General features: G+C 38.5%; 2 protein-coding genes across 8 annotated transcripts in view; one reads left to right on the top strand and one right to left on the bottom strand.

Moving 5' to 3' along the window:
• Nucleotides 1-17,925, top strand: part of NIF3L1 (NGG1 interacting factor 3 like 1) — a 26,191-nt gene extending 8,266 nt beyond the window's left edge. For 2 of the 5 annotated variants that reach the window (XM_030855120.2, XM_060302077.2), the window contains exons 5-7: nucleotides 526-664; nucleotides 2,292-2,375; nucleotides 6,184-17,507. In XM_030855120.2, coding sequence (XP_030710980.1) covers nucleotides 526-664; nucleotides 2,292-2,375; nucleotides 6,184-6,368 — 408 coding nt within the window. In that variant the 3' untranslated portion in view covers nucleotides 6,369-17,507. Of the gene's footprint in view, nucleotides 1-525; nucleotides 665-2,291; nucleotides 2,376-6,183; nucleotides 17,508-17,533 lie in introns of those variants that run through there. The other 3 variants (XR_009564568.2, XR_009564569.2, XM_060302078.1) reach the window with 3 other exon arrangements.
• The window catches only part of ORC2 (origin recognition complex subunit 2), a 56,365-nt gene continuing 40,183 nt past the window's right edge, over nucleotides 4,632-20,813 (bottom strand). For 2 of the 3 annotated variants that reach the window (XM_030855057.2, XM_030855065.2), the window contains exons 14-18: nucleotides 18,846-18,992; nucleotides 18,075-18,246; nucleotides 15,688-15,749; nucleotides 14,525-14,643; nucleotides 10,355-12,393 (exon numbers count right to left, since the gene is read on the bottom strand). In XM_030855057.2, the coding sequence (XP_030710917.1) occupies nucleotides 12,307-12,393; nucleotides 14,525-14,643; nucleotides 15,688-15,749; nucleotides 18,075-18,246; nucleotides 18,846-18,992 (587 nt within the window). In that variant the 3' untranslated portion in view covers nucleotides 10,355-12,306. Of the gene's footprint in view, nucleotides 6,519-10,354; nucleotides 12,394-14,524; nucleotides 14,644-15,687; nucleotides 15,750-18,074; nucleotides 18,247-18,845; nucleotides 18,993-20,813 lie in introns of those variants that run through there. The other variant, XM_060302076.2, reaches the window with a different exon arrangement.

Raw genomic sequence — 20,813 nt, 5'->3', positions numbered from 1 at the left:
CCTCCCCTAGTCTCAACTCATTTATTTTGTCATTCCTTTGTGCTCCCAGAAAAAAACAATACCTACTTTGTATTTAAAAACACTTTTATTTTCATTGTTTAAACATCTGCCTTCCCAGGAGACTGAGCTCCTAGAAGTCAGAGAATGTTTTTGTCAGGTTTGCATCCCCAAATTTTAGCCTGGAGCTGGTTTTATAGCAAGCTGATAATATGCGCTTTTTTTTTTTTTTTTTTGCGGTACACGGGCCTCTCACTGTCGTGGCCTCTCCTGTTGCAGAGCACAGGCTCCGGACGCGCAGGCTCAGCGGCCATGGCTCACGGGCCCAGCCGCTCCACGGCATGTGGGATCTTCCCGGACCGGGGCACGAACCCCGTGTCCCCTGCATCAGCAGGCGGACTTTCACCCACTGCGCCACCAGGGAAGCCCAATATGCTTGTTTTATTGATCTCGGCATTTGCTGTCTGTTCTATGGATTTGGTTTCTAGGACTGGTGATGTACAGTTTTTCTAATTTGTTTCTCTTCAGCCTCTGCTTCTACATACTGGGATGGGACGGTTATGCACCCTGGATGAGTCTGTCTCCTTGGCAACCATGATTGAGCAAATCAAAAGGCACCTAAAACTGTCTCATGTTCGCCTTGCTCTTGGAGTAGGGAAGACCTTAGGTAAATATGTCTCCTTTATTTGTCCAGTATACTCACTGATACTGTTGGGCAAAAATTGAAACTCTTGGCTGTGTCAGTATAGATGATAGAAACGTGTTAAGAAACGTGTTAGCAGCTCACAGGAGATGACTGCTTTACTTTATCGATCAGGGTGGTTGAGGTTATACTGTGATATACATCTCATTGGCCTAAACACGATTTATTTCTCAGGCACACTCCACATTCATCTCAAATCGGTGGGGGAAGTTTGCTCATTGTAGACTGGTTACTGTTGCAGAGGGAGGGTCTCAAACCATCAGTTAAACATTCTAGTCTGGAAATACATATTCTGTTCAATTCATTGTCCAGAATTACTCAACCCAGGGAGAGCATGAAGTGCAATCCTACCAATATCCAGGAAGAAAGCTGGAAATTGTGATTGCTCCCGTTACAATGCAAATCTTACATTTTACAATACTGGCAATATTTTATAGTGAGGTAGTGCTAAGTGATGTGATCCAGTGCAGTTTCTGAGTTTTGTAGCCACTGCCTTTTCTCTTGGCTTTCCCCAGTATTTTGGGTAACAAAAGGAACGGACAGAACATTTGTTGGACCCCTGCAGTGAGCCTAGCACTGTACCTAGTGTCCTGAGTATGTGAGTTCCCACTGTGAAGGCAGCGAGTAGAGCGCAGGTGTTATGAGTGTGGAATCTGAACGCCTTGGGTTCACGTTTGTCCTGTCTGCTGCATGACTTGGACAGGCTGTTTAACCCCCTGTGTCCTGGTAGCCTCGTCTGTAAAAACTGCAGAAATAATAAAACCTAACTCATCGAGGTGGTGGTATCATTCATGTGACTGGCACACATTAAGTGCAGTAAATGCTGGCCATCGTTAGCTGTCTGGGAGGTGTTATTATTCCCATTGTACAGGTGAAAAAAATTGAGGTTTGGAGAGAAACTTATCCAAAGTCCACAGCTAGATCAAACAACTCATGAGTGTTTGTTTCCAAAAAGCGTTGGTGGCAGAGATGGGATTGGACTTCTGACCAGCTCCAGTGCCACTCTTTTGAAATACCACTAATGAAGTGTCCATTCTAGAAACCTAAGTGCTAAACACTTATTGACTTTTGGCTTGAAAGATTCTGTATTTCACTCTTCAGAGGATGCTCTTTCAGGATCAATACGATATTAAAAAAAATGTGTGTCAAATCCATTCATAGCATCCTCTAACTAGCCCTTTTAGTTCCTTAGCTTCCTTACCTGGGAACAGAGTTACGTGCTTACCTCTCACTGTTACCTGGAGACCCGGGTGAGGTTGCTTTACTGAGTAGCATTGCAGTGAAGCCCAAAGCCTAGTGCTAATAGTGGTTGATACTCTTCAGGGGTGCCTTATGTGGGCTTCTGCAGCAACGTACATCTGAAGGAATAATAATGCTGCCTTGGGTTAGCTCTGCAATGCCAAGGAATAGTCTGTTTGCCTATGTGAAGATGTTTTTTATTATTTTTTAAAACTTGGTAAGCAAAATTCACGTACTGGTGATGAGACTAGGAGTGAAATCTGCATTACACTTAGGATTCTCTGTACAAATTATAATATTAAAATGAAGGGGAATTATAAAGTAGTGGCCTCTTGTTTCCTTTATCTGGAAGAGTCCGCAGTCAAAGTCGTGGCCGTGTGTGCTGGTTCTGGGAGCAGTGTCCTTCAGGGAACAGAGGCCGATCTCTACCTCACAGGTAGGACAGCCTTTGGATCTTTTTTCTACCCTTTTCTTGTGCATTCCTTCCCTACCTTGGTTTATTTTTTTTCAAGTTAAAAAATGGCATAGGGCTTCCCTGGTGGTGCAGTGGTTGAGAGTCCACCTGCCGATGCAGGGGACATGGGTTCGTGCCCCGGTCCGGGAAGATCCCACATGCTGCAGAGCGGCTGGGCCCGTGAGCCATGGCCGCTGGGCCTGTGCGTCCGGAGCCTGTGCTCCGCAATGGGAGAGGCCACAACAGTGAGAGGCCCGCGTACCGCAAAAAAAAAAAAAAAAAGCATATTTTAGGACATCATCTGACATATAGATGGATCTAATAATAGCAGGCTTTAGGACAGCATCTGACATATAGATGGATCTGTTACTTGAACCTGAAATAAATAGGGACTATGCCAAAATTGGGAACATACCATATTCTTTGTGGAGGGGAAAAAATCGTTAAACAATTAGATTATCTAAAAAACTGATGTTCAGCACTTATTTAACCTAACTTCTTCCTAAACATGATTTTCTCAGATTTCATATGTAAGTTAATGGGACACTTTCTACCTTGTCGTCTTAGGTAGAAAATGGTTCCTCTTACTCAGCCGTAAAGACAATCATCAGTTTCTATCAGTTGTAACTCCAAAATCTTTCTAGAACTTTTCTCTGTATCTCCATCCGGGCATCCTCTACCTGAAGTACTTCATCAAGCTTCTAATCTTAATCTTCTACACACTCCCACAAACCTAACTTTCAAAAGTACAAATATGATGGTGGATAATATTATCCAGGCTAAAAACCCTTCAGTGATCTCCTTCAGCTGTCCTGGTGAAGCCTAAATGTTTCATCCTCTTTCATGCAGCCTTTGCTCATGCTGTTTTCCCTGGCTAAGATGTCTTCTCTTTGCCCCACCGGACGCGCAGGCTCAGCGGCCATGGCTCACGGGCCCAGCTCCTCCGCGGCACGTGGGATCTTCCCAGACCGGGGCACGGACCCGCGTCCCCTGCATCGGCAGGTGGACTCTCAACCACTGTGCCACCAGGGAAGCCCTGCCCCTTTCTTAAACTTCTAGTGGTAAAAGCTCAGAGACACCTCCCCTGAGAAGCTTTTTCTTGACAGTGTCCAGCTCCTGCCCCTGGTGGTCATGACTTCCTCTCCCGATTCCTGTCACTTTGTTCTTAACCTACAGTATGCATTTCTTATTGGACGTTAATTGTTTGGCTCCCAGGCTTTATACTCTGTCCTTGTGGGTAATACCTAACTGGTAACTTGGCCCATCATTCCTCCAAGGAGTTGGAGGCACTTTGTACACTGCTGCTACCAGCGGTATTTCCACCTCTGCGCCTCCTGAGGGTTAGGAGACTGGGGGTTAAAGATTACTTTTCCCACTTCTAGAACTAGACTCAAGGGTCTTAAGCCCCTGGCTGTTCCTTTGGCTACTCTCCATAATGGGGCCCTCCATTACTAAGGCTTCTCCTGCCACCCACACCCATGCCTTATTGTCTAGCACACCCCCTTACAGAGGCTGCTGCACTTGAAACATTGTCACATCCCTAAGTATAGAGGTGCAGCATCTGAGCAAGCATGATGTATTTTTTGAACCAACTAAAAATGTATGTGACCATTACCTGTTTTCTTTTCTATCCTTCAAAAGAGGTAAGATTTTTATAAGCCCTCAAATTTATACCAGATTGAAATAAACTTTCAGTGTATAGGCAATTTGATATCTTACAACATGGTGTTTCTATTTTAAAATTTTAACATTTTACTTTGAAGGAATTTCAGACCTATAGAAAAGTTGCAAGAATAGTACAATGAACTCCTGTATACCCTTCACCTAGATTACTAATGGTTATATTTTGCCACATTTGTACATTTTCTCTCTAACATATCATACAATATATGTGTATATATTTGTGTATGCATACCTATATTTATATATTTACATGTTTCCTCCCAAACCATTTTGTAATAAATTGCAGATACGGTGACATTTTACCCCTAAATACCTCAGCATTGTATCTCCTAAGAACAAGGATGTTCTCTTATATGACCATGTTGTGATGATTTCAGGTTGATATCCAATCCATGATCACACACTACCTCTGGAATAGTTCTACACTTTGTCTTCAGAGCACTGACATTTTTGAAGAGTGTAGGCCATTTGCTTTGTTGTATATCTCTCAGTTTGGAGTGTCTGTTTCTTCATAAATAATGACTTTTTAAATTAGTTTTTTTATTATAAAGCAATATGTACATAAGATAAATTCACACAGTTCCAAAATGTTAAAATGTCCTTCCTATCTTGTTAGTTGGGGAAACAGAAAATATCTTCTTATCTGGCTAACTTAAGATGTCTACGGTCTGTGAGGCATCACTTTGAATATAACTTCAGGGATGGGAAGCCCTAGCCAATAGACCGGTTTCATCACCCTTCCTTTGAGCTTGATGTGTTAGGTCACAAAGGGTAATATCCTAGAAAGACCAGCAGATGGCGAGATTGCTCCTTGCAAATATGAATTGTCTTTGATTTGCTTTTTCTTTCCCATAGCTGCCATCCTGAGCCAGCCTTTTCTTTCCTTTGTCTTCTGGTGTTACTGCAGGGTCTTTATGGATTTTTCCACTTCCATGCCTTCTCCAGCCAGTGCATTTATAATAGTCCAGGCAGCCAGATTGTCTTTCCTAAAGCATGACTTCTAACTGAGCCACCCTAGTGTCTTTTTCTCCTTTTACTTTTTCTCTACTGTTACTTAGATTAAGATGTTTTAAAAGGTACCTGAATAAAAACTATTCCTTATAATGAAATGATGCATATTTGGGTAGGGGGGAGTGTGGGGAATTGAAGATTTGGGCAGGGGGGCTTTTTTTTCTAAGAACCATTTTTTTAATGCGTTTATGTCTTTTATTTCAAAATTATGCTTTTTATGAACAAGCCAAATTGTGCATAATATATTTTTGCTTTTAAGTTGGAAGTCATCAGATTCATACATGGTGTTTTTTAAAATTCAAAACATTTGAGTTTTCCCAAAATCTTTTCACAAAAGATGAGATCCTCTTCCACCAGTAACTTCTAGGTGTTTTGCCTAAGTCAAAGGAAAATACCTAGGCGTTTTGCCTAAGTCAAAGGAAAATACCTTGCTTTTAATTTAGAAATAACCTTAAGTTCATTTCATCCTTATGAATTAGACTACGGTTGATGCTGAAAATTTTGGTACTCACAAAGTGTAAAGGAGTCTCTGGGAAGTAAGCCTAGGATTTTCTTTTTTTTAAAGATTTATTTATTCATTTTATATTTTATTATTGCTGCGTTGGGTCTTTGTTGCTGTGCACGGGCTTTCTCTAGTTGCGTCGAGTGGGGGCTACTCTTCGTTGCAGTGTGTGGGCTTCACATCACTGTAAGCCTAGGATTTTCTTGAGGTATTTGTTATTTAATAGTTACATAAGAAAGAAACTTTTTGAAAGCCCCATTTTACTTAGCAATGGTCATTTATTTTATTGTGGAAACATTTTGAATGGGTGTTTCTACAGGTCTAGTTATGGCAGTATTAGATACTGTTGGATGTGTGAATTTGGTTACTTGCCTTGGATCTGCCAAGGAGAAAGAATTTGGAATTCCGTATCTCTTTTTAAATTGGAGGACATGTAAGAAACATGCATATAACTTTCTAGATTTATATGTAAAGTTCTGGTGTACTACATTTGCTTCATACAGAATGCAAAGTTGGTATTTCTGCTGTTATGGTTCAGCATTCCTCAGACTCTGTGTCTAATATTTAAATATTTATTCTTTCTTTTGTTGGCAGGTGAGATGTCCCATCATGATGTTCTAGATGCTGCTTCCCAAGGAATAAATGTGATCCTCTGTGAACATAGCAACACTGAACGAGGCTTTCTTTCTGATCTTCGAGATATGCTGGATGCTTACTTGGAGAATAAGATTAATATTATCGTGTCAGAAATAGACAGGGACCCTCTTCATGTGGTATAATGCATGCAGGAACAACCAGATGACACAATCTGCAAATCGAACGGCTCCCAGCTCAAATGCATCACATGAATCAGTGGGGTATCCTTCTGAAAGAATGTCTTAGAAGGTACATTATCATTTCTGGTTTCTTGATCTGCTTCACCAGATGTTCTGTAGCTCAGAAGGTAAAAACAATAATATAATTACCATTAAAGAACAATTATTATAAAGAACAAATTAAAGAATATATTGTATAATATGTATTCATTATAACCTCTAGGAAAGATGGAGTAAACCTGTTTACTTAACATTCTTGGGAAATATCAGTAGCTCAAGTAATCATCTCCTTAGCTTAATTATAGATGGGATGTGTCATTCTATATCTCTCTGTCCTTAGTTATTTTAAAAATATACTTTTCCAAAAAATATATATATATACATATAAACTTTAAAACTTGGGATTAGAACACCTGTATATAGGTAGTAGCCTCTGGAGGGTGATAAGGTCTATCTGTATGTTTCTGTTCCTAGATCACTAACCTCCCACCTAAATTTCAGAATCAGGATGAGATTTATCAGGATGAGTTTTTTGGGTTTTTTTGGCCATGCTGTGCCACATGCAGGATCTTAGTTCCCCGACCAGGGATCAAACCAGTGCCCCCTGCAGTGGAAGCATGGCGTCTTAACCACTGGACGGCCAGGGAAGTCCCTCAGGATGAGTTTTGCTTTTTGTTTTAAATATACATGATCATTATTCATGTAATTATTGCTTTATTGCTTTTTAGGTAACTCACCTGTAATTTTATTAGTAATGTATTCAATATAAAGATGGTTAACTTTCAAAATAATGTTAGTGAGTACTTATACAGTATTAATTTTGTGCCAGGCACTCTTCTAGGTGCTTTATAAACACTTTCAATCCTTTATAAACAAGCATATAAGTATTGTTACTCCCATTTTACAGATGAGGAAACTGAAACAGAGGTTAAGTAGTTTGCCCAAGGCCACGTAGCTAGGAAGTAATGGAGTTAGTTAGGACACAAACTCAGGCAGTCTGGCTCCAGAGCCTGTGTGCTTAACTACAGTGTATCTTAATCAAATACATTGATGACAGAACTGATATAAGAGGTATGGAAGAAATCCTGAAGGGAAAAAAAAATCCATTTTAACTGTGATTTTCTCTGGGGGGTATGATGAGAGGTTTTTTTTTTTTAATGTATATATATACATTTTGGCTGCGTTGGGTCTTCATTACTGCGCGTGGGCTTTCTCTAGTTGCGGCGAGCGGGGGCTACTCTTCGTAGCGGTGTGTGGTCTTCTCACTTCGGTGGCCTCTTTAGTTGAGGAGCACGGGCTCTAGGCACGCAGGCTTCAGTAGTTGTGGCGCACGAGCTTAGTTGCTCTGTGGCATGTGGGATCTTCCTGGACCAGGGATCAAACCCATGTCCCCTTCATTGGCAGGCGGATTCTTAACCACTGCGCCACCAGGGAAGTCCCCATTTTTTCTTTTTAATGCTTTTATACATATTTCCAATTTCTCCACTGAGCATGTTACTATGGTAATGGCAAAAGCAAATCTTTTAAAATACTATTTGTCTAAGATGAGAAGCATAGAATTTTATATTTCCTTTGTAGGATCCTCTTCCTACCAATCTTTTTTCTCCTGGAGGCTTTGGGATCCTAACTTATAAATTATTCTTGGTGGTTCATCTGTAATACTGATTCACTACAGAAATAATAGGAGTGAGCCTTATGAAATGCCCCCCAGTTAGAGTTGGAGGAGCCACCAAGAAAGGTGGGAGAACAGCTAAGTGTCAGAAGCCAGGAAGTAGAAAGCTTCAATGAGATGGTCAGCTTTGTCAAAGTAGAGAGAATGAGATGATAGCAGCTTTGAGAGACTGTCTTAATGGTATTTGCTTCATTCATTCATTCACTGTTCACTTTCTGTGTGCTGGGCCCATAGAGATGTGGGGAGGATAGGACAGAAATTTGGATGACGGTTACAATAAACTCTTAAGTAACTATGATAAAGATATGCATAGGGTTTACAGGGGAGGTCTTCTGGGGAAAGGGGGTAGAATTCAGTCAAGAGGGACAGCTTGAACAAGTGCACTAAGTAGAGAAACAGCACAGCACATTGAAAATCCCAAGGAATTAATTCATGTAGACCCAAGTAATTACTGTCATGGTGGAAAGCGCAACGCAGGGAAGGTATGGTCAGAGGTGATGACAAAGAAATAAACTGAGGCCAGTAGCTCTCAAACCCTCCTTTTTTTCTTTATAGCACACTCAAGGTGTGATGTGATTTCATCTGTAACTGACTGATGACGGCAGTGAGGATCTCAGTGAAGTAATTTTATGTTAAATCCAGTTTCTTTACTGGCATGCTAGCATTTCTAAATAATTAAAAATACCCCCAAACACATCCTATGCAGGATTTATTTTTATTTTTTTCTTCCTGTGCAGTTTTTAAAAAAGTACCACTCAAGATTATTTACTTTCAGCTGTCAAATTTTCTGAACTGTTAACTTTAACATGTTGATCGCTTAGTTGTATACATCATTGCTTTCCATACCTTTTAATGTGTACCAGAACATCTGGAGATTTAGTTAAAATGCAGATTGATTCAGATGCCTGAGTAAGGGCCCAAGCATTTCTTAAGTTCCCAGGAGATGCTGATGCTGCCATTTTGAGGACCACACTTTGGGTAGCAAAAGTAAAGATGCTAAAGGTATTTAGGGGACCTAAATACTTAAGACTTGAGGCCCAAGTGATATATGCCAAAATAATGAAAATTTGGTAATGAGCTTTGTTATACTCATGCTTAAAGTTATATTTTCCATAGTGTTAGTTATTTCAAATTTACTTTATTCAACACATTAAGGATACTGTAATTTTTAATGCTGTTAAAACCTCAACTAGATATTTCACATCACATTTTCATATTCTCTCAACTGCCTAGCATAGAGCCTTCTAAGTAAGTTCTCAGCAAACATGAATTAACATGGCTTAACAGCAATTTGAAAAATTAAAGTATGGGAGACTCTCCTAAGGGAGAGACATCAAATAATTACAAAAAGCCTGAGAAAGTCATTTACATGACAGTTTATCCCTTGGCTTTTAGGAGACACAGTCTGTGATGAGGCAGACTCTCATGACTCACTGTTATATCTGAGAGCCACTCAGGACTAAGCTGGAAGAGTCACCTCACCTCCTAGAATGTAGGAAAATACATTGTGAACTTGCTACTGGCTCCAGGTTTGAATTGGTTGGGGGGAAGAATACAGTTGACCCTTAAACAATGTGGGGTTTAGGAGTGCTGACCTGCACAGTAAAAAAATCCAAGTATAACTTATAGTTGGCTCTCCCTGTGTATGCTGTTTCTCTTTATATATCCGTGGGTTCAACCAACCGTGGATTGTGTAGTACTGTAGTGTTTACTATTGGAAAAAACCTGCATTTAAGTGGACCCACACAATTCGAACCTGTGTTGTTCAAGGGTCAACTGTAGATTTCTAAAGTTTTGTTAGTAATTTTTTTTTTAAGTAAAACCTATGCACCATCCCTCGAACTTACTGATCTTTTGTATGAATGACATGTTCACATATTAAAATGGCAAACATGATGCTAAGAAAGTTAAATTTCTGGAGTATCACAAGAACTGGTTTAGAACTCCCTGCCTAAGGAATTCAGTATTATGCCAAGTTTGTAGAGTGTAACTGTCTGTCCTGCATCCCCTGTGCCTTTTTTGGCCTATTTTAGCCATTTTATTAAGAAGCAAGAAAAATTTTTCAAGGTTTCAGGTCTGTTCAGTCTTGCGAGAAGCGAGTAACAGCAGAAGTTTGGAGCCTTAGCAATCAAACTGATAGAGCTGAAGCAACACTGACGTTGAAACAAGGTAACGAAGAACATGTAATTCTGTCAAGATCACCATCAGAACTGTGAGATGCACTCATAAAACTTTTGAAGCACTTCAAGATATCTTTAGTAAAAAAAACCCAGTACTATAAATGAAAAAAAATGGTTATATCCAAATTGGTTTCTTTATTAATAGTAAAGACTATTCACACATACTGCTTGCAAACAGTATAGACACAAAAATTATAAAAATAAACCAGTAGATATTTAAGGGCAAATGCAAAGTTTGCACATTAGGTCATTAAAGATTTCATATACTTTTTTTTTTTTTTTTTGCGGTACGCGGGCCTCACAGCTGTGGCCTCTCCCGTTGTGGAGCACAGGCTCTGGACGCGCAGGCTCAGCGGCCATGGCTCACGGGCCCAGCCGCCCCGCGGCACGTGGGATCTTCCCGGACCGGGGCACGAACCCGCGTCCCCTGCATCGGCAGGCGGACTCCCCACCACTGCACCACCAGGGAAGCCCCTCATATACTTTTTTATACTGTAAGTTATAATAAACTAAATATATTAAGCAAAAAACAAAAACAAGGTGCAAACCAGCAAGCATCATATGCCACCATTTGTGTTTTTAAAATGAGAAATACAGACAAATACCCTTAGATGTGCATAGAATACCTTGGGAAGAATGCTTAAACCGCTGTCAATGGCTGCCTAAGGGACTGGATCGGGATGGTAAGGAAAATCACTTTTCATTGCATATCCTTTGGTACAATTAAACAATTTTAGAATCCTATTCATGTATAAATTTAAAATTTTGATTAGTAATTATGCTTAAGACTAAACCCCTTAATGCATGGATTTAAAATAAAATTACTTCATTATATGACACAAAGAAATGGTTTTAAGAATTCTGATCATTTTGGGAAATATTTTCATAAAAGGGGTTTACAAGATGAGAAATGGGTGAGAAATGCTGATGCAGTATATTACAGTGATATTTTAATGAAGAATTTCATTTCCAAGTATGAAATAGTTCAGGGAGTATGTGAAGACTATGAGCTGACTCCAGTGGCCGAGATTAACCTTCTTGTCTTTCCTAAGAGAAAAAAAGGCTTGAGTATTTAAGAGGTTTGAAATTGTCATTTTAAGGAAAAAAACTGAAATGTCTTACAGTGAATTTTAGGCCTACTTGATAGAGAAATCAAATTCATTTAAGGCCAGCCATTAATATGCTGCTCATCTGCATGTTATTCAAGAAAAGAAAAACATGTTGATATACAAGAATAGTTAAATTTTTATTTTCTGTTGCCTTGAAAAAATAACTAAAATGAAATTCAGGTTTGTGTTTCTCTAGCCTGGCTTCTAACTTGTATCCTGAAGGTGACGGCACAGACATTAAGTGTCCTGAGCAGCACGATCTGTTACTGTTCACGTGCTTTCTGGGATGGGCATACACCCTATATACTCTTTTATGTTTTTCCTACTCTCCCAACTGAATGGCATCATGCTCCTTCTTCCTCTATCAGCATGTAGCCTAAATACAAAAGGAGAAAGTTGAATTACCTACTTTCCCCCAATCTTACACCTTTTGTTAAGCCATTTCAGAAACAGTAAGAGATGATCTGCCTTCTCTATTATACTCTTCAATTCTGACACATGGAATAGCAAATAAAGCCGATTTACGTGATGCTGCAACGTCTTTGTACTTCCACACTCTGGAACAAGCACATTTGCAGATAGCTCCAGGAGTGTTAAAGGCCCTCGAAAAATTAGGAATATCATCTCTGGTATAAAAGAATTCAAAACATCCAGCTCCAAATAGTCCCTGAGCACACTGTTCCTTCCAGCAAGAAGTCTCCAGAGAGGTAATGAATGAAAGGCACATTTTCTCCAACTTGAGGACCACTGCATAGTACTAGGATGGTACAGCAGCCAGGCTAATAATCAAGGTTCTAATTGATGACATTCCCCCTCCCAATTTTAAATCTTGTACATTGGAAAAAGAGTCTAATATTGGATGTAAACACAACATTTTAGACTAGAGGAGTGGCAGCTGGGGTACAACTCTTCCACAGAAGATTCAAGAGTACAGGAGAGCTTCAAAATTCCTCTTCTTCCTTCTCTAAGAAATCAGTCAATGTTCCATTGTCAACAGGAATTAATAAATATTCCACTCCATCAGTTCCCTAAAAGATGTAAGAATACCCTGGATGTTAGTCATTCGTAAGAGATATATTTGAATCCTGTTGTAGGTTAAACAAAAAACTGATTTGATTTCATTAATATTTTATATAAAGGTATAAAAATTAAGGCCAGAGGGCACACGGGCATATATATCTATTAAATACACTGAATTTATAGTTAAGCCGCTTTATAGTGGAAAAGACTAAAGGATGAGAAGGTGGGTATTTTATTTTCCACCTTCCTGCTCTTTCTAAAATCTTATACCACTGATTTCTCTGTTCTTTTAGTCCCTGTTCAACTGGATCCTTCCCATTGGCTATAGGTTCGGGTATCTCCCATTTTAAAATAACCCTCACTAGATTCCTCGTTCTTCTCCATCCGTCCTATAACCCTGGTACCTTTCCAGAAGAGTTGTCTATAAATGGTGGTCTCCATTTCCTTGCTTTTCACTCAACCCAGGCCAGCCTACCTACTGCCACCATTATCAGGTCACCAGAAGAGCTTTTGCTTAGCCCACCAAGGAATTCCAGTTTCCTAAATTCATTATGTATCTTCAGTCTTTGTCTTTTTGGCCTCTCGGCAGCTCCTGAGACTGCTGACCGTTATTTTTTTTTTTGGCTGCACCACGCAGCACGTGGGATGTGGGATCTTAGTTCCTTGACCAGGGATCAAACTCGTGCCCACTGTGTTGGAAGCGTGGAGTCTAAACCACTGGACCACCAGGGAAGTCCCTGACCGTTCTTTCTTAAAACACGCTTCTCTTGGCTTCTGTGACAACTTCGTTTTCTTCTTGGCTCTGTGGCTGTTTCACCTCTGCAGGCTTATCTTCTACTTGGCCGTTAAGTGTCACACTGCTAGGCTTAGTTCTTGGCCCTCTAATCTCACTATATGTCCTCCCTCTAGATAGTCTCACCAATGCCTGGTTTCAGTTATAACTTAAATATGTAGGAATCATAACCTTGTATCTCTAGCCCAGATCTTTTCTCTGGTATCTTGTCCCAGGAATCCAAATGCCTAGCTGACATCTCTACTCGGAAATCTCAGAAGAACCTCAAACAGAGTTAAGTCCAAACATATAAGACCATGAACTCATGCTATGTCTCCCCCAAAATGTTGCTCTTCCAGCTTCTCATCCAGTGATCCCACCACCTCTCTGGATGTGCAAGCCAGAAACCAGGAATCACTCTTGACACCTTCCTTTCCCTTGGCTCCCGTATCCAATCTATCATCAATTCTTGTCAATTTTGAATCCAACCACTCTTCTCTCTTTACCTTAGTCCAGATTACCATCAGGCGGCTAACACCTTTCTAGCTGGTCTCTGTGCCTTGACTTCTGGCAATCCCCATCTTACCCTGCCCCATTCCACTCTCCATACCATTGTCAGAACAATTTTTTAAATGACTCCCCATTATTTCAGAATAAAGATTAAAACCCTTTCCTTGGCCTAAAAGTCATGCACAGTCTAGCCCTTTTCAGCCTCATTTGTGTCATGCTGGCTGCCTTTTGTTCTGGGGCCTCTTTACATGCTGTTCCTGCCTAGAATTCTCTTCCCTTCCCTGTCTGACTAGTTATCTCCTAGTCTTCCTAGGTCTCAGCTCAGTGGTCTCTTCTGATACCCATAACTAGGTCAAATCCACCTACTGTAATATGCTCTTTCAGAACCACGTCCCTTCTGATCACAGGACTCACCACAGTTTAAACTTTACGTGTGTGTGATTATTTGGCAAATGTCCATCTCCTCCATTAGACTTTAAGATTTATGAGAAAAGAAATTAGGTTTTTGCTAACTTCTGTATCCTAATGCTTAGTGAAATATCTCACATGAAGTTAGTGCTCAATAAATATAGACTGGATTAATGATAGGGTAGAAGGAAGACAGGGAGAAGGAAATAGGGTTATTTGACTCATTTCTAATGGCCCGTGACTCTGGACTAGAAGTCGTAAGTCTCCTGCTCTACTCTGAAGCAGAGTACTTTTACCTTCTCTCTGTCTACACAACTCAAATGGCACACTGCCTAAATGGATCCTTGTGACCCATCAGGCAACCTCAGTTTCATAATCAGGCATACTTGTCCTTAAGTAAATGAGATACACTAATCGTGGCACACAATGCTACAGCAGCAAAGTCTCACCTTCTTTGTTCTTATAAGCTTGTGGTCCCTAAATTCAGTTAATTGGGCCCGAAGTGTCAGATCACTATTGACGAGGAATGCCTCCCGACACTGCTGGTAAAAGTCTTGAAAAGAAAGTCCTGGAGAGTTCAAAAGATAATGTGAACGTAAGTCAGTATTTAAGACATGACCCCATATATGGATACCCATGCCGAAGAACACAGAAAAAAAGTGCTATTACCAAAGTATGTCAAAGCAGCCAGTAAGTGTTGAAGTAAGTATCTCTGGAAGAAGCAAAGCTAGGGAATACTTAGGTGTTATGTACTGTGGCTTACATTCCTAAAAGAGAACTGACTGGTTGAAAGCAGTCAACTGTGGCCAAGTATGACATAATCCCATGGACAGTTTTAAACAGTGTGAATAAAGGTGACTTTTTTTTAAAGAGGGAACTAGTAAGTCAAATGAGAGCTGAATGATTATTAAAATGTGTGTTTAAATTTAACACATTATTTCACTCAAGGGGAAGAAAATCTAAGATGCCCAGCATATGAAATATATGTAGTTGAAAGACACACATCCATAGGTGGCACAGGAAATTTTAAAATTAAGCTGGATTTGTCTTTCAATTTGTACTGGCAAACAGCCTGTTCAGCAGTGTATCTGTAGGGCTGCTTGAAAATTTTCGATATGGCAGACACGATATCACAGAGCAAACCATTTATTCACTGCTGTGAAAAACTGCAGTGCTATTATTAGATTCTAGAAAAAATAATTTATGGGATGAAACAAAAAGTCACACAATTTAATATCATAAATATTGGATACCATGGGGCTTCCCTGGTGGTGCAGTGGTTAAGAATCCACCTGCCAATGCAGGGGACATGGGTTCGAGCCCTGGTCCGGGAAGATCCCACGTGCCATGGAGCAACTAAGCCCGTGTGCCACAACTACTGAGCTTGCACTCTAGAGCCCACGAGCCACAACTACCGAGCCCACGTGCCATAACTACTGAAGCCCGTGCGCCTAGAGCCCGTGCTCCCAAGAAGAGAAGCCACCGCAATGAGAAGCCTGCACACCACATAGAAGAGTAGCCCCCGCTCGCCGCAACCAGAGAAAACCTGCGCGCAGCAACGAAGACCCAATGCAGCCAAAAATAAATAAATTTAAAAATATATAGTGGATACCAATGTAATAAGGGTTATCCTGGTTATCCAGCTGATACTTTATTAGTAGCCTGAAAATCCCCCTAGGGAAAAAAAAAACAAACAGAAATTCAAATCCACAATGTTAACATTCAAAGATAACAGCTAATAGTAAAATACACAAAGAGTGTGAAACACCTGGCCTGTCTGTATTACCTTCTGTTCCTTTCTCAAGGAACATCGTATCCTGGTCTACTTAAAAAGGAGAAGCTTTTTTATTTCCTTTTAAAGAAATCTAGGAGTACAGCTGACCCTTGAACAGCACGGGTTTGAACTGCGTGGGTCTACTTATGCGTGGATATTTTTCAACAGTAAACACTACAGTACCACACAGCCCCCAGTGAGTTGAACCTGCGGATGCGGAGGGACTGCGGATATGGAGGGCTGACTGTAAGTTAGGCATGGATTGACCCCCACGTTGTTCAGGGTCAACTTGTGTTTTTTTAGACTACAGGTTGGTCCACTATAGAAAACTTGTAATATATAATAAAAACTAAAGAGGAAAATATTAACCCCATAACCTTAAAATAACAGCCACTAATATTTGATGTGGAGATCATACGTGCATATGCTGCTTTCTCAAGTCTTTGTGGAACAAGGCAGTGTGAAAACATAAATTCATGCATTTACATATGGTACACACCATTTTATACCTCTCTTTTTCACTTATTGATTTTCCCATGTCTTTAAAAATTCTTCCTAAAGTTTTTAATGTCTGCTCATCTATCGTACCACAAACTGACCATTTCCCTACTGGTTTTGGATGTTCACATTACTTCCAATTTTAATTAATAAAAAATATTAATTTATTAAATTAAATACAATTATAAATAAATACTCTTTCATACTTTGGACTGTTTCTGTAAGAGTGTGTACCAAGTAGAATTATTGGGTTGGAAGCAGTGTTATACAAACCAAGTTCCCCAGAAGTCCCTGGATTTGGCAAAAATTTTAAACCTTTTGCATTTTCATTTTTATGACAGTCTAGAAGATAATTTCTATAAGCATATTTTGGATCATCTGAATGACCACTTTATAACTAAGTACTACCACTGACTACACTGCTGAATTTTGGTGAAGATTTTTTGATCAATCACATTCATACCAAGTAAAGACTAAATTACATTGGAGTGTACGGAATGAACCAAAAAAGCTTTGGAGACTAGCACACAGACATTTAGGTATGCCCAACTAAAAAATAATTGCATTAGAGCATTTACATTGCATGGATTCCCAAGTTTATATGCAATAACTTGCAATAGTCCATTAGGAGTAAGCATAATAGTAAAATTAAATGAACACTTTTTCTATTCCCAATTCCATCAAAAATTTTGATTAGATATTCATTTAATACATATTTCACTATTACTGCAATGATAACCTTCAAGTGTACAAAAACAGCTTTATACAGTAACAAAATTCACTGAAATTAGCATTTGAGGGTTAACATCACAAGGGAGTCTTGTGATGATAAAGTTGCGTATCTTGATTGTGGTAGTTACACAAGGCTACACGTGACAAAACTGCACAGACCTAAACACACACACATGCACAAATGGGTGCACATATCAATGGTGAAATCTGAATAAGCTCTCTGGATTATGCCAATGTCAGTCTCCTAGTTTTAACACTGCACTGTGGTATGAGTTACTGGCAGGGGGTTGGCTGGGAAAGGAATGCTCAGGACTTGCCTCTTACGTTTCTCTGTGGCCTCCTGTGAGGCTACTCAACGCCTTTTTTCAACAGGTTAATTATGCAATTTATTTTTTCCTGGCTTATGCTGTATACAACTTTCCTTAACCTTTATTAATTGCTTTTATTAATTCAGGTATGCCTCTTGGTTAGGCTGCTGAAGGGCTTCACTGGAGACACTATACAAAGATGTTCAAGATTTAAGCAGATGAGCTTTGGAACCATGCAGATTTGGATCAAAATCTCTGTGCCCTTTACTATCTACCTTAGAGGAGCTGTGAGGATCAAATGAGCTATTTCACGTAAAGGGCCCTGTGTTTGAATCATAATGTTCAATATGTAATTAAAAATAACTATCAAATTTAAGTAAAATCCATCAAAATTCTGCTTTTTCCTCTATGATGAACATTGAGATGCTCTTACTCAGAAACATAAAAATCTATTAAAAACAAAAATGCTGGTACTCTTGCTTTATTATTATATTTATTATTATTATTTATTATTACTACTGAGTAGTCTGCCTAATGCATAATCCAGTACTGGCAACTATTATTACTACTATTTCTCTCAATCCTGCAAACTAAGTAAGGACTTTAGTATAGCCATTAAAACCTAGTATGGCATATCTTAAAATATATAGAGTTTTTTGAAAAAGAAACTATAGTTTTCATTCTTACCTCGCGTTAGGGGTAAGGCTTCGTAAGACATGAGTTAGGGAACTAAGTGGTAGTGATCCAGATTGTTTAACCAGAAGAGAATTCTCATAGGAGGTTTCTTCAGTATAATGACTATATGTAGTAGTTTCATACCAGAGCCAGTTATAAAGACTCTGCTTTGCATGATCCCACACTAGAGTACATGATCAAAGAAAACAAGAATTACTAATTATTTTCATATTGTCTTGTTACTAGATTCCACTCTAGGAAAGAACAGAAAGCATTAAATAAAAAGTGAATCCTGAAAATTTTCATTTTTGCTATTTCCCCATCCAAATCAGTACCTCACAATCTAATTTCACTGTCAATCAACATCTGAATCTTTATTTGTATATTAAATACAAGTTATTAGCACTACCAAGGCATTCTTTTAAAAATTTTAATAATTTAACATTTTATTTTATAGGATTATCACAAAGTCTGAATTAAATGCATAAAATAAATGTTGCAATTCCACAAAGAAGAGTAGAAAGAAACCAAAATAATAGTTGGGTCTCCTCTCCTTCATGAAACTTTAGCTGTAAAACACACCCTTTACTATGTAAATTTTTATTTCCAAGAATTATGTTCTAAATCAGATTAAGGACACCTATATTTTTGGCAACTATGTCTTTAAACACACAACAAAGGAAAAGCATACTTTAAAACAATAAAAATGCTGTGACAACATTAAGAAAATTAATTTTCAAAGACTGATATCTCAAGAAGGAAAAATAGTAATATTTAACTTACTGAGAGGAGCATTGAGGTGATCAATAGATGCTATAAGGTATATATTACGTAAAGATGACAACTGTCCAATAATCTGCTGGCTTTTGTCTCCTCTCAACATTTGGCTATCCAAATTGTGGATAAGAAGAAAGAGTTCTAAAGAAGATTCTAAAAGGAAAGAGAATGCAATTATTATTTTCAGTGAGTACTTGTGAAGCCCCCTACCACATGCAGGGACTGTATTAAAGAATATATCAAAGTAGCACAGGACAAAAGAACTATTGCTTAGGTGTATGCAATTTATTTGAGAAGCTATGTCAGTCATTCATAAAACAGGCAAGACATTATTATAGTCTTTAAAAAAAAAAGAAATTCATTGGAAATCAGTAGACACTGGAGCAGTTAGAGACTTAACCAGAATGGTTAACACTTGAATCAGACCATGAAGAAACCAGTTTTAATACGGCATAGGAAATAAGGCAAGATACATATCGGATTGGAGGTGAATCTGTGCATGTTGAATTGCAAGGTGGGATAAAGGAGGGAGTCGTCCCCTCCTCCAAAAAAAAGAGTTCTCATTAAGCATTAAGAGAGAATATAGAAAACCCTGGTTATCACAAAAGCCAAGAGACAAAAGAAGGGGAGAGGCTTAGGATATTGCCCAAGGCATGAGGAAGGTCAGAGAAGTAAAATATCATAAAAGTCAGTGAAGGAAGAATCTGGATGATGGAGATGTCAACACCATCAAATACTGGCGAGATCAACATAAACAAAGGGTGAGGCAAGGTCAGTGTTTTTAGCATGAAAAAAATTACAGGTGATCTTCAAGCATACAATTCAGGTAGCACAGAGGCAAGAAATTAAGAAGGAAACAAACAGTAGAAGGCAGGACATGTCTTCAAAAGCTCTCAAATCATATTGAAATATGGAAATAAAATAGAGTAAAAGGGCAGTAGAATCAGGTAAATATTTTTCTTAAGATGGAAGAAGTTCTATACATGTTTAAAAGCCATTGCTAAGTCCCTCAGGAGCTGGTAAGAAATGGGACATTGGCATTTATGACAAAAGATGAGCCTTTTAAAGAGAATAAGTACATTTCTCTTCCACTGGGGATAGAGGGACAAGAGAGACAATATAGTGACAAAGATTCTGAGATGACACATTTTTGAAAGTCCAAGGTTCCTTAAATTCTAGAAGTTACCATAGTCAGTATTTAAATTATATGTAAACAAACATATAATTATTATATTACATATGTAATATACAATTATAATTTATATAATTCATAATTATATAACATCTATATTATAACTATGTAAAACATTTATATGATTTATACAATTATAAATTATTTAATATAAATTATATTTAGATAATACAGATTATATAATATATAAATATTTATTATAATACAGATTATATATAATAGAGTAACTACATATAAATATATATAAAAAATGATTCAGGCACCTATTTTAGTGAGCGTACAAACAATATCAAAATCATCCATTAAATCATTAAGCATAACCAATTACTCCATTTAATTGTTAAGCAATGACTAAATGACAATTGTTAGACCCTAAATAATTTTATTTTTAATTTTCTGAAATGCTCATATAACAAGAACATTCACACCAAAAGAACAACAAATGTTTTGTCCCCCATTTCTCAGATTTTAGTATACGAAATTATTCAAATGCATTGATGCTTACTCAGGATAAAGATAAGAATGCTTTATAAACATATTAAACAATATAAAACTATCGGACATAGAGGTACCAATTAACTGGAAACACTTTACACTGGCCAAACAAAACTTGAAAATTATCCTGAAATAAAAGGTTTTGGGGGGGAAAAAAAGAGGCTTTGGCTATATAAATTCAAGGTAGCAGGAGTAATTCTTTCCTGTTAGGTAAGTTAGAGTTCACAGAAAAAGTTCACAGAAAAAGATTTTAAAGAAATCAAAATCTAAATCAGCATTGAGAGAAG

Source organism: Globicephala melas, chromosome 7 (assembly GCF_963455315.2).
Source record: "Globicephala melas chromosome 7, mGloMel1.2, whole genome shotgun sequence".
NCBI classification, from domain to species: domain Eukaryota; kingdom Metazoa; phylum Chordata; class Mammalia; order Artiodactyla; family Delphinidae; genus Globicephala; species Globicephala melas.
Note: the sequence above shows the minus strand (reverse complement) of the source record. Positions and strands in the feature narration are given on the sequence as shown.